The 14,712-nt window shown below is 43.8% G+C and overlaps 1 protein-coding gene across 1 annotated transcript in view; it reads right to left on the bottom strand.

Annotated features, from left to right (window-relative positions):
- Positions 1-11,000, bottom strand: part of SCCPDH (saccharopine dehydrogenase (putative)) — a 33,206-nt gene extending 22,206 nt beyond the window's left edge. The window contains exons 1-3 of the mRNA XM_056132285.1: positions 10,662-11,000; positions 7,211-7,323; positions 2,662-2,742 (exon numbers count right to left, since the gene is read on the bottom strand). Coding sequence (XP_055988260.1) covers positions 2,662-2,742; positions 7,211-7,323; positions 10,662-10,851 — 384 coding nt within the window. The 5' untranslated portion in view covers positions 10,852-11,000. The remainder of the gene's footprint in view (positions 1-2,661; positions 2,743-7,210; positions 7,324-10,661) is intronic.
- Positions 11,001-14,712: the final 3,712 nt, after the last annotated feature.

Raw genomic sequence — 14,712 nt, 5'->3', positions numbered from 1 at the left:
TATGGAATGCAAGTGCGTACCAGCTGAACTGTCAGGCCCATGCCACGTTTCTTGCTTTTGCTTGACCTTGAGAAATTTGAAGGGTTCACATCTAGCATTTTGCAGAGTGTCCCCCCTCCCCCCCGCACCATTATTTATCTCATGATCTTCTTGTTATTAGGCACCAGATACAGGCTTTTTGGAGGAACAGGATAAAATGTGCCATTTCTGTGGGGTTTAGGGGTTTTGTTCAGTGTTTTGGATTTTTTCCCCTTGATGGTTCACTGCCTCTTCATGGCGGGGGTGGCAACAGTGCCAAATGGCAAAGAGTGAACCAAGAGGTGCTGCCCAGAGACACAGGCAGGTGCATGTTTGTCAGTGTGCAGATCATTACAACATGCCAGCTGACCAAAAGCTTGCATTCGGTAGACTGGAAGCACCTGTAAGGATGATTAGAGGTTGCCCTAAAAACGTCTTTCCCTTTCGGAGAGCCCGGCAAGTTACCGAGAGTATCCCACCCATACGGCAGAGCCTGGCAAGCTACCTGTAGCATATTCGATATGCCAAAAATAGTAACAATAATGGGCCTCATTGTTACTCATTCCCCTGACTCTGAAAGAGCCCTGAACGAAAGGTTTGATGCTCTTCGAGTTCCTAGAGCGAGCAGATACCACTGGGCTACACTAGCACGTGACAGGGACAAATGGAGACATTACTGGTGCCCGCTCGAGCAACTCGATGAGCAATGGGATGACAAGTGATGCAAGTGATACAAGTTTTGGATTTTAGGCCACACCCAGAAATGCTTGAGGGTCACTACAGGTGGTTCTCCGGGAACTGTGCAATGATGAACATCAAACCCAGGGCTCTGGCATGGGATATACAGGGGCTAGCCCTTCAAGCTCTTTCCTCATCCCCAAAAGTACCATTTCATGCCCTCACACCAGGGGAACATGTGATTAACGCAATTCATCCCTACCGCTGCGGACCTTGAGCACCAGGCAGAGGGAGCCTCTCTGGGGCTTCTTCACTCAAGGTTGCTCTCTCTATTCCCTCGAGCCGGGAGGAAGAGACTGTGTGCTACCCACTCTCATGGGGTGAGGACTCCCGCTCCCCTTCCATAAGAACCTGGAACCCCGCAGAGCGCCGTGTCTCATCCCATCCTCTGCACATCTGAAAACTGGCATCTGAATTTGGACTCACAAGAGCTGCTTAGAGAGTATGGATCTTTATTATACTGGGCTTCTTCTTTTTGGGCCAGGGACTCACACATGCGAGACATGTACTCTACCACTGAATCATTTCCCTAGTCCTTTATTAGGTCTGGGTATCATTTTTCTGAAAGTTTAGAGGATCTTCTTATCATTTCCTTTGCTCTACACATTTTTGTTATTATTCCTGGGCCGCACCCAGAAATGCTTAAGGCTTAATCCTGGTTTTATGCTCAGGGGACCATCTAGGGTCCTGGGTATCGAACCCAGGTGCTGTCCGTTGCAAGTAAGGCAATTGTCCCTTGATACACTATCTTCCCAGATCTGTTTCTAAGCTACTGAAAAAGACAGGAATTGTTTTTCATGTATTCCTGTTGCACATTTCTTCTTGAATCAATTTTGATAATTTACAATTTCTTAGTATTTCCAATTGATAAGCTTAAAATACATACTACTGGCATACTGATGGACAGTCAGTATGGGGCATTTGAGGTGATTGGTTTTAAAGGAGCTAGTACAACTTAGTGCCTTTTAACACACCATTCTCCCTGCTCTTAGTCAGATAAACTTCAACATAAGTACGACAGTGTTGCATGACCATGAGCAAGTTACTTAACCTTCCAAAACTTCAGTTTCCTAATTGACAAAGCTGGGAAGATAACTTAGTAGGAACACTGAAAACTGCTTAGTACTGTGCTGGACTGTGGGATAAGCATTCAATAAATACAAACATTAAAAAAATTCAGATTCAGGGGCTGGAGCGATAGCACAGCGGGTACGGCGTTTGCCTTGCACGCGGCTGGCTCGGGTTCGATTCCCAGCATCCCATATGGTCCCTTGAGCACTACCAGGAGTGGTTCCTAAGGTGCACAGCCAGGAGTGACCCCTGAGCCTTGCTAGGTGTGACCCAAAAAGAAAAAAAAAATTTCAGATTCATGGAGCATGGACAGTATAGCAGGAAGGGCACTTGCCTTGCATGTGGCTGACCAGGGTTCAATCCCTGGCATTACATATGGTCCCCGAGCCTTCCAGGAAAGATTCCTGGATGCAGAGCAGGGAATAAGCCCTGAGCACTGCTGGGTGTGACCCAAAGTATGATTTTCTATAATATTATAGAGGTGTTTGTTTGTAAAAAGGGAATCCGTAATGAAGTTTAAAAAGGCAGCCTCTGAAAATTCTACATAGCAAACCACTGTGATTAATTTCATTTTATGGCATACAGTGGCTATAAAAAATACTCAACATGTCCTATATACAATGGAAGTGAAATCAATGTTCTTATAGTGAAGAAAGAATATAAAAAAAAAAACACTAAAGTTAAGACATAGAGCTCACCTCAAGCTCTCAATAGAACATGTGACCCTTGGAAAGACCATCAACTTCTAAAGTTTGTCTAAAACTGCACTAGGTATCTTCCACTTGAAAAGAACTCTGCATTGTTAGTTCTCTCTTCCTTCTATGTTTTACCTACCTGAGGTTCTCCACAGATGTCGATACAGCTGGTTCCATTCTCAATACACGCCTTTACTACGGGTTCTCCATATAACCGATACTGGGGAAGTAAAGAAAATCAACAATTAAAAGAGACCAAAAGAAACAACGACCAAAAATATAAAATAAAAAGGAGAAAAAGAAAAAGAAATCAATAATTTCTTTTACTGAGCAAGCTTAAATGAATGAAATTCATTTGAGTTTTAGAAGGCACCTTATAAAGAAAGCAAATATTAGTATAGTAGCTTTAAAGATATGAAATTAATGTGATGGCACTACTTCATCTCTTACAGAGTAAATTTACAGTGGATATATACTTAGTAAAGACAAAATGGGAAGCTCTTTTTTCTCCTTAACGGTAAAAAAATGTATCTTTAGAATAATTCAGCAGGACTCTATTTACATCATTCTCATTTTTGGCAACATCCAAAGCATCACAGTCAGGGGCCGGCTGAACAAATGCCTTCTCTCCACCAGGTGTGATCAGGGTGATGACCTTGGCCACTTCAATGTCGTCCAAGAGCTGTTTCACAGCCTGTTTAATCTAGTGCTTGCTGGCCATGATATCCACATTGAAATACATGCTGCTTTCTCTCATCTTCATGGCTGGCTCAGGGCTCAGAGGAACTTATGATGACAGGAAGGTCTAGTAGGCTTCTCCTGGGGATGCTCTTCCAAAGACATTTGGGCTGTCTTTGGTTTTAAATGGTTTTAAATCTTTGGAAGAGGGGTGAGGTGTGGATTTTTTTTTTTAAGTTATGGCTGTGGATGCCTTTCAGCACTGCTTTCTTGGCCTTCAAAGCCTTGGCTTTAGGAAGACCTTGGCTTTCGGTGCCATCTTCATAAAAATGGGAAGTGTTATAGAAATGATTATTTGAGTCAATTCTGAAGAAGAGTAAGGATGCTTCAGGAAAAAGAAAAAAAAATCAGGAACACAGAGGGAAAGGGGTATGAAAGGAAGCTGTTTGGGATGCTCAAAATACAGAACAGGGTCAAGGTGGGGGTGGCAGAAGCTAAGTCGGGAAGCACCTGGGTCAGATCAAGAAGAACCATGAGCCATACAACATTTTCGCCAAAGTGAGTGAGGTTCCTTCTCCTCACAGTGTTTCCAGACCTGAGGATATAAATAAGCCTCTCTCACTGGTACGAAGGCTCACTATTGTTCTGATTTGCTTGTCCCTGACGAGAAATAACAATGAGCAATTTTTCTTATGTGTATTAGTAGGCTTTACGTCCTCTTAAAGAATGTGTCTTTCATTTCTTTATCCCATTTTACAGTGGAGTTATTGATTCTTGTTTATGTTTTTTAGTTGAGCTTTGTGAGTGCTGTATACAGCCAGCCCTTTATCTTATATATAGTGTGCAAATATTTTCTTGCATCCAGCAGGGTATCTTTTTATTTTAGTTCAAGTTTCTCTTGCCAGGCATTTTTTAGTTTGATATAGTCCTAGTTGTTTATTTTTGTTTTTGTGTCTCTGCCAATGGAGTCAAATCATTAAAGACACCTTGAGGTTTATATCCTAGAGAATACTGCCCATGTTTTCTCAGTATGTCTTTGGATTCTATTCTTGTTCATCAAAACCATGAGTTAACACTATTGTAACCAATTTACATTTGAAATGAACAATAAAATAATAATTCCAAAAAATTGGGAAGACAAAAAATTTTAATTTAAAAAAAGAAGAATGTTATTAAGGTAAACTTCATCTTTTCTGGATTGCTAGAATTAACGAATTACTAATCCTGGATTAGTAGGCTCTCCTAGAGAATTGTATACAGCACACGGAGTAAGATTTACTATCTTACACCACACAGGTTAATAGGTCAATAGGCAAACAGGTTAAATAACAAAACAAACATCAACCAAACAACTGCAGGGGCTGGAGACAAAGGAGAGCATGTAGGCCACTTGCTTTGCACACAGCTCACCTGGGTTCAATCCCTGGCACCGCATATGATACTTCAAGCACTACTAAATGCTTCCCAGTGCATGGAAACAAGACTAAGCACTGAGTACTGCCTGGTATGGCCCCAAAAATCAAAATAAAAAGGGGGCGGGGGGAAGCACAACTACGAATATACAAATTATGACTACAAACTGTTGATACTTCTACCCCTGAGTAGTTAAATTATTATCCATATTACAAAATTAAAATAACAATCTAAATAGAGTTTATGAAATAGCAGGTTTATGGGGGTGAAAACCTAAAACACTGAACTACTTAATTGTTTAAGTATAAACATCTAAGAAACAATTACAAGGCAATTATGCCTACCAGGGTTGGAGCAATAGCACAGCGGGTAGGGCGTTTGCCTTGCATGAGGCCGACCTGGGTTGGATTCCTCCCTCCCTCTTGGAGAACCTGGCAAGCTACTGAGAGTATCCCGCCTGCACAGCAGAGCCTGGAAAGCTCCCCATGGCGTATTCGATATGCCAAACACAGTAACAATAAGTCTCACAAGGGAGATGTTACTGGTGCCCACTCGAGGAAATCGATGAATAATGGAGGACAGTGCTACAGTGCTATACCTACCAATCTGGAATTTAAGCAACAGCTAGAGATCCTCACTGTAACTTAATCAATGTAGGAATCATCAGCACACAGATGGCATTTAAGGTCATGCCTTCTCCAAACCTTTCTTCCAAAAATAGTTCTATTTGAGGCACCGAGATTTGCCATACTATTGATGACAGGGTTTCGTGCATACAATGTCCCAATACCACACCTCCCACCAGCATCCCTCCCCCTTCAAACCCTGACCCCTTTGGCTTCTCCCCACGATGAGTTCAGTTTGAACCCTATTTTATTTTTTGGATGGGGATCTGGTGGTTAGGGTCACACCCAATTGTGCTCACAGCTTAATCCTGGATTAGTGCTCAGGGACCCCTCCAGGCAGGACAAGGGGGACCAAATGTGATGCCAAGGATAGAACCTGGGTCAGTCACATGTAAGGCAAGCACCCCACCTTCTCTGCCCACCCTAAACTTTATTGACCACAATTTACACGGTGGAACTAATTTCACCTAGCAGCTCCATACAAACATAGCTAAATGCAACAAAAACTTTCATGAACCAGTACTTGAGTGCCATGTATAATTCATTCTATTTATTAATATGAATTTTGTTGTAATGTTGAGTCTTTATCCTATACTAAGTACAACACTGTTTAAAATTTAGTGGCCATGGGGAGGAAACTCAAAGGGCTAGACAGCAAGTTTTGCATGCTGGAGTCTCAGGTTCAACTTCCAGTGCCCCATGCCTCCCCCTCACTCATTCCCCGCAGGACACTGGGAACAACCCTCAAGCACTGAGCCGGCAGCAGTCTCTGAGCATCATATCCCCAACTAAAAACACTGAAAACTTTTTAAAAAATATAGTCCAGTGAGAATCTATTTAGAATAACAAAAAAGATCTATAAGACAGGTAATGGTTAAATAATATTGCAACTGTACTTAATGCCACTAACAGATATTTAAAGTTAAGAGCTTCATGTTACATACGTCTGACCACAATAACGCTGATTTGGGGAGGAGAGGGGTTTGACCACAGGGCTGTGCTCAGGGACTCCGAGAGGTGCCTGGGACCATATACAGTGTCTAGCACCAAAATGGGGACAGCAAGGAAGGCAAGCATTGTAATCCCTGGCCTATCTCTTCGGCCCCAATAATTTTTTTAAATTGACCTGGAAAGTGTAATCAACGACTTCCTACTGTACATGCTCAGAGGCCACGAGCATTTATAGAAGGATAAAAAGATCCAACAAAGGAAAAAGGGAAATAAAGATGCAAACAAGAGGATAATTATGAGGGGGCAAGGCTCCAAAGCTAATTAAAGAAAAGAAAAAGTTACCCACTGGGACACCTGCTGAGTGGTGGGGTGAGACCTGAACAACTGCTGACTGGATCTAACGGGAACCAAATTCCAACAGAGTAGTTTCATTAGAGTAGTGAGGACACAAGCCCAACACTAGGGGCCGAAGACCTGTCCAGTGCTTAAGGTGTATGCTTTGCTCACAGTCATGCCTCGTGGTTTAATTCCAGCACTGCAAATGGTCTCCTGAGCACTGTGGGATGTGGCCCAAATACTACTGCTCACACCCCCCAAAAGCCTAATAGATAATGGATTATAGGTAGAGTGTATGCTTTGCAAGAAGGAGATCCCAAATTCAATCATTCAATCCCCAAAACCTCATAGTGCACTAGCACCACTCTGAATGGCCCCATTAAAAAAAAAAACCACAAATAAACACCCAAAAAACAAAGACCATATGAGTTAAAAAATAATAACAAACCAGTAAGGTAAAGCTGTCACCAATACAAACCAGCACACATTCCCTAAGTGTCACAGAAAAACACTATCTCAAGAGATTGGTCATATATGTATCTGATAACTGAAAATTCTCCATAGGGGATTAAGACCCTGAACCAACTCTTCTGTTCCCCACCCTTATGTTCCTTGGGAATATACCAGATGCTTTTAGAATGAATGGACTGCTTGTTCGAATAAAAAGAAGGAACAATTACTTACTGGTCCTACACAATTCAGGACAATGGATGTCTGTTTAGCCATTTCATCAAGGGAGGCTGGATTAGTGGTATCACAGATTATTATTCCAACTTCAGATACCAGTGTTGGTCTTCCTAAAATTAGATATAAATCATTTTAAGCAAAATACTCCAGACAGCATTATATTTTTCAGATTTTAAAAATTATCATCAGAATTAACAAATCTCCTAAATACAGTGAAAGAAAACTCTCCCTCTCAAACATGAAAGCATTCTTAATCACATAATTTTTGTTGTTTTTCAAATATCATTTTATTTATTTTTTATTCGTGAACCACCTGAGGTACAGTTGTAGACTTACAAATTTTTTGTATTTAGGTTTCAGTTATACAATGATCAAACACCCATCCTTCCATCAGTGCCCATTTTCCACCACCACTGATCCCAGTATCCCTCCCACCTCCCATACCCCCATCCCACCCTGCTTCTGTGGCAGGGCATTCCCTTTTGTTCTCTCTCTCCTTTTGGGTGTTGTAGTTTGCAAAAGAGGCACTGAGTGGCAATCATATTCGGTCTATAGTCTACTTTCAGCATGCATGTCCCATCCTGGGAGGATACTCCTAACACCCTTTATTTGGTGCTCCCTTCTCTATTTGAGCTACCTTTCCCCCTAGCATATATGGCTGACCTCCAAGGCATGGAGTGAATCTCCTGGTACTTATCTCGGCTATTCTTCGGTGTTAGTCTCCTATTTTGTTACTTTATGTTCCCCAGATGAATGCAATCTTTCTGTTTGTCCCTCTCTTTCTGACTCATTTCACTTAGCATGATACTTTCCATGTCGTACCACTTGTATATAAATTTCATGACTTCATCTTTTCTAACAGCTACATAGTACTTCATTGTGTAGATGTACCAAAGTTTCTTTAACCAATCATCTCTTCTCGGGCACTCAGGTTTTTTCCAGATTCTGGCTATTGTAAACAGATTAATCACATAATTTTTTTAAAAAAGAAAAAGGTAAGGAAGAAAATGGAGTTAATACTGAGGGTCATTAACCTTAAAAAAAAAAACCTAATACAAGTAATGAACATATGACAACCTTGTGTAAAAAGTCAATTTTACAATCACTCAGATGCTGAGTAAATGACTGTCCTGACTCTCTTCCAAGAATTGCAGCTTCTAATGAACTATTAAACACATATGATTGTAAATGATAATGCCTAAAAGGAGAGAGAGAGAGAGAGAGAGAGAGAGAGTGAGAGAGAAGAAAAATGCCTGTTATAGAAGCAGTCGGGGGTGAGGCAGGAGGGATATGGGGCCATTGGTGATGGGAAATGTACACAGGTCAAAGGATGGGCGTTGGAACATTGTATGGCTGAAATTCAAACATTAAAGCTTTGTAACTGTATCTCAGTGTGACACAGTGATTCAGTAAAAAAAAAATAACATATGAAACAATTATAGAATTGAGAGAGAGTAGCAAACCCCAAAATAATGAGAAGGAAAGAGACCTAAGGTGAAAAGCAGAATCTAAGCAAGAACATGCAGGCTCAAAAAAATAATCAAATGATCTGAATCAACAGAGTAATGCATGGTCTTTATGCTGGGTCAAAGTATATTCCCAGCATTAACTTGGATTTGGGCATTTCAACTGGTAGATGCCTGGATTGCACACAAGAGTGTTGGGGGGGTGGGGAAAGGAGGGAGAAAGAGAAGAAAAAAATATATATATATAGTCTATACATATCTATATGTAGATATAGATATAGAGAGGGAAAGAGGAGAGATTTAAGTAATAAATTCTCTTGGCAAAGTGAGATCCAAAAGTTGCACTGCTCAGGTTTGGCCAGCACAGTCTTGCAGGGAAAGTAGCCTACAGGAGTGTTTTGTACAGAGCACAAAGGTAGCGATTCTGTACCCCACCCAGGCCTGACTGTGGGCTCATAGGTGAGATAAACATTAAACAGAAGATTGTGGTATAACCAGAATAGTGACAACTGCTACTCCCTGCAGGGATGGGGCAGGGAGAGAAGAGTAGGGGTGGAAAATTAAGGCCAAATTTAAGAGCCGGTGAACCCCAGAGTTCTTCCCACACCAGGGGGATGGAAGAACCTGTGTCCTTGGAACTCTGAACAGAGCCTGCCACAGAAAAGACCACTTCATAAAAATAATGTTGAGGGGGAATTGTATTGTTAGTTTGGGCCCTGGCGGTGCTCAGGGTTTACTTCTGGCTCTGCACTCAGGGATCCCTCCTGGAAGGCTCTTGGGCCCCCAGCCTGGAATGGGGTACTGGGAATTGAGCCAGGTTTGCTGCCTACACAAGTTCCTCAAGGTCCTGCACCAACACTCTGGTCCCCATAAAAATAGACCTAACAAATGCTAAAAGAATAAGAACTCATCTGGGGAATATAAAGTAACAGAATGGGACACAAACACCCAAGAATAGTTGAGATAAGTACCAGGAGGTCTGCTCCATGACTTGGAAGCCCACAGCACATGCTGGGGGAAAATGCTGCTCAGATAGAGAAGGGAACATCAAGTAAAGGGTGTTTGGAGGACTCACTCCGGGTTCGAAATGCGTGCTGAAAGTAGACTATAGACCAAACAGGATGGTCACTCAATACCTCTAATGCAAACCACAACACCCTAAAGGAAAGAGAGAGCAAAAGGGAATGCCCTGCCATAGAGGTGGGGCAGGGTGGGGTGGGGGGGCTACTGGGTTCATTGGTGGTGGAGAATGGGCACTGGTGGAGGGATGGGTATTTGATCATTGTATAACTGATCATTGTATAACTGAAACCTAAACACAAAAATATGTAAGTCTACAACTGTACCTCACGGTGGTTCACTAATAAAAATAAATAAATAAGTAAGTAAATGCTCCCTTAAGGAACACATACTTTTTTTTGGATGAAGTGTTGAAGTGTTTGGATGAAGACCGCAAACGGCCCGTGCGTTTGAAAAATAATAGAAGTCCTTTATAAAAATAAGAGCAAATAAAAGCAAGCGTAAACAACGTTAGCAGCAAAGCTCGAGGTTTCTCTCCCACCTCCCCAACACACGGCAGATGAAGAGTCCACCCCCATCTGGAAGAGTTCTCTACTTTTCCATCCGACCAAAGATCAAGAAGCCTCCAGCTGCACGGAGGGCTGAAAGGTGGGGGAGGGAGGGAAAATTACAACTAAAAAAAAAATTCTCAATCCTTCGCCAGCGGAGAAACTCACACGGGGCAAGCATTTGTGTTTGCTTGGTGGTTTTTCATTTGGGGAACGGAACCTTGCGGGGATCACGGCACTCCCGGGGCATCGCCCCCTTCCTGGGGTCCAAGCAGGGCATGGGGGAGATCCCCGGGAGCGCACGCAAGGAAGGAAGCACGATTCCAGCCACTTGAAGGCCCCACACTCCAGGAACAAGGGGCTCGAGCCGGCGCCCTCTGAGCCCGACCCCCGCGGCAGCACGCCCCCCTTTACCCAGCTTCTGCGCCGCGGTCTCCAGCACCCGCTGCAGCTTCTCCCGGGAACGGCCCGCCACGGCCCAGGGCAGCGGGGAGTTCCGCTGCGGGTCCGCCTGCTCCCGGGCCACCTCCTCCGCCACGAACTGGCCGGTGAAGCCAGAAGCGCCGAACACCACCAGCTGGAAAGGCCTCTGCCGGGTCGCCATGACGAGCCCCGAGTGAGCAGCGGCCACGGCCGGGCGGAACCCACGGCGCCTGCGCCTCAAGCAGCAGCCCCAGTACCCGGCGCAGCAACCGCCTCCGTCCGCGCCGCGCTCGCCGCCGCCGCCGCCGCCGCCGCCGTCGCCGCCGCAGCCAGCGCGCCGCGCTCCCGCCGCCGTGCGCGCGCCCCCGCGCAGGGGCCACGCCCAGGCCCACGCCCACACCGCCGCGCGCGCCAGCCTCTGGCCGGGCGCCCGCTGCTTCTCCTCGTCGCCGGGCTTGGACGCAGCGCCGAGCTGCGGCCCGGGCGGCTTCGGCTGCCTGTCGGTCGCGGGTGCGGGCGGGAGCTGCCTGCGGCGCATCCTCCGCCCCGCCGGTCTGGCTCAGCTCTGACAGTCCCGGGGGTCGCAATTTTCTCACCCGGTGCCCAAGCTGGAGGCGGCCGCCGCTCCGAGGCTCGTTTTTCTTGTTGTGCGAGGGCGTTGCGCAAAGACTTGGTCCAAGCCCGCTTGGTTGAACTGCAAAAAACCATCGACTGCGCCGAGAAAAATAAGGCTCTAGGACCCTCCGCGGTGTTTTCAAAGATTTTATTCCAAAGAAAATAAAAATAATTGGGACTACATCAAAATAAAAAGGATTTTTGTAGCACAAGAACTCGGGCTACAATAAAAAGACACCCTTCAAAATGGGAAAAAATATTTGCACATCATATATCAGATGAAGGACTGATATCCAAAACGTATGAAGCACTGATACAGCTCAGCAATTAAAAACAGCTAACAATTCCCTTAGATAAAGGAGCGATCACTGACATTTTCACCAGTGGATGTACAAAAGGATAACAGGCCTATGAAAAAGTGTTCATCGGCTCATTATTAGACAAATGCAAATAAAAGGAGATAGACGCTCACACGTAGGTGACATAATGCAGTGTGGTACCTGGAATAGAAAAAAGAATATCAGGGACTGGAGAGATAGTACAGCGCACCCCATCTGGTCCCCCAACTCCACCACGAGTGATCCTGGAGCCCTGAACTCAGAGAACCTGAGCACAGCTGGTTGTGGCCCAGAAATCAAAAAAATTAAAAAGAACATTAAAAGCTTGAGGGGGATGGGGGAGACCGTGGGATTACGGTGGAAGGAAGCAGCGACTCTGATGGAGGATGTGATGCCTGAATGTTTTACCTATGAATCTCTACGTTAATAGTTTTGCAAACCACGGTACCTAAAATAAAACGTTTTTAGCTGTGCATTTTTTATGTGTAAAGAAAATAAAATGTGCAATGTTACACTGCTTTTGTACACTTTTGTTCATATTTTTGAGTACTTTATATGATGCTTTTTGTACAATACAGGAAATGCCAAAATGCAACTTATATATTTCCTTGAAAAACAGAAAACTATTAGTCCTCGAACATGTATATTTGAGATATTATCAACTTACTCTCCAAGAAAATGTACTAATTTACACAATAAACAAAATAAGAAAAATTTTTGTTACTTTTTACCTTTGTCAGCACTTGATATTATCAGTCTTTTAATTTTGTTCATCAGATGGTTATATGATATGTTTTTGTTTGTTTTGTTTTGCTTTGCTTTGGTGGCCCCACCAGGGCAGTAATACTTAGGGATTACTCCTGGCTCCACCTCAGGGATCATTCCTGGCAGAATTTAGGAAGCCATATGAGGTGCCAGGGATTGGAGTTGGATGGTCTGCGCACAAGATAAGCATTTTCCTGCTGTACTATCTCTCTGGTCCCAAAAGGACAAATCTCTTCCAATCTGACACCACACATCTTGGACTTCTAAAAAGGATGTGTGGGCTGGCACGATAGCACAGTGGGTAGGCGTTTGCGTTGGCCTACCCAGCTTAGATTCCCAGCAACCCATATGGTCCCCTGAACACCGCCAGGGGGTAATTCTCTAGTGCACGAGCCAGGTATGACCCAAAATGCAAAAAAATAAATAAATAGGACTGGAGAAATGGAACAGCAGATAGGGCGTTTGCCTTGCATAAAGCCGACCCGGGTTCGATTCCCAGCATCCCATATGGTCCTCTGAGCACCACCAGGAGTAATTCCTGAGTGCAGAGCCAGGAGTAAGCTCTGTGCAATGCCGGTGTGACTCAAAAAGTAAAATAAATAAATAAATAAAAAATAAATAAATGAATGAATAAATAAAAAGGATGTGTGTGTTCTAATCAAATGTTGGCAAGGACACAGTACAGACCTTCACCAAACTTCAAAGTGCTAAAACCAGGGTCTTGGGTTCAATCTGTGGCATTATAGGACATGCCCCTTTTCAGATATGGCCTGGAGACCTCCGCAGAGCCAAATATTGATTCCTCCTGACCTGGTCAGCTGAGTATCTGTTAGTGGCAACTGGACCCCATACACATTTCTTGGGAGGTCAAAAATAAATGAACAAAAATTAAATGCTTAAGAACATACCCTATACATAGAAACTGCTCAATAAATGTAAGCTATTATTAGTAATAATAATGATTATTGGGCTGGAGAGATAGTACAGCGGGTAAGGCATTTGCCTTGCATGCAGCTAACATGGCCGACCCTGGTTCGATTCCTCTGCCCCTCTCAGAGAGCCTGGCAAGCTACCGAGAGTACCTCGCCCGCATGGCAAAGCCTGGCAAGCTACCCGTGACGTATTCGATATGCCAAAAACAGTAACAACAAGTCTCACAATTTGCTGTGAGATGTTACTGGTGCCCGCTCCAGCAAATCAATGAACAACGGGAGGACAGTGCTATAACGATAATTACTGAGAAGTGAGTTTGTATGGACAATGAAAGAAGAGATTTGCATTGTTTACCATTTACCTTTCTGCTGTTAACCATATTATTGCTGTTCTTACTGTTAAAACTTTATTTTTTTAGCAACAAATACATATTACTTGTCTATTTATTTGTTTGTTATGTGTTAGGGATTGAACCCAGGGCTCCATTCCTACCTGGGAAGCAAGGGACTGGAGCAATAATACAGCCAAAAGGGTATTTGCCTTGAATCTGGCCAACCCAGGTTTGCTCTCCAGCACCTTGTGGTTCTGCAAGCTCCACCAGGAATGATCTCTAAGCACAGAGTCAGGAGTAAGTCCTAAACAAAACCTCATGTAGTCCAAAATCCAAACAAATAAACCAAAAAACCAAAAAACCCATACCTAAGAAGCAAGCAGTCTACCTCTGAACTATATCCTTGACCTTATATTACTTTTATAATCACAACTTTACAAAAGGAGCAGTGACGAGTTTTCCAAAGGAGGCCAACAAACAACTATGGATGTCAGTCTTTGTTATTTATAGCCCTGCCTCTGAGACCAGGTTTCTATTGCCACCAAGGCCTTTTTTGCCCTTTGTACATACAGTAATCAATATAAATGAATTTCACAAATACTTACCTGAGGGGAAAAAAGTCATGCAGAGAAAGCATAAACCTGATGATTCTATTTATTTATTTATTTATTTGCTTTTTTGTGTCACACCTGGTGATGCACAGGGGTTACTCCGGGCTCTGCACTCAGGAGTTACTCCTGGTGGTGATTCCATTTATTTAAAACTCAATATTAGTCCAAACAAACTGATTGTTGACTGGTATTTTAAAAAGAGTTGCATTTGGGCGGCCCAAGAGATAGAACAGCGGGTAAGTCACTTGCTTTGCAGGCAGCAACCCAGGATGGGTCCTCAACACTGCATATGATCTCCAGAGAACCAGCAGGAGTGATCCCAAGCACGGAGTAAGGAGTAAGCCCTGAGCAACACTGGGTATCACTCCCTTACCCTACCCCACCACCAAATATAAACAATTCCTTTGACAATTATCACCCCCAGAAGGCAGGGCTCTTCTTGAAGTATG

This window comes from Sorex fumeus, unplaced genomic scaffold, assembly GCF_029834395.1.
Source record: "Sorex fumeus unplaced genomic scaffold, SorFum_2.1 ptg000007l, whole genome shotgun sequence".
Lineage (NCBI taxonomy): Eukaryota > Metazoa > Chordata > Mammalia > Eulipotyphla > Soricidae > Sorex > Sorex fumeus.
The sequence above is the reverse complement of the archived record's forward strand: the minus strand, read 5'-3'. Positions and strand labels throughout refer to the sequence as shown.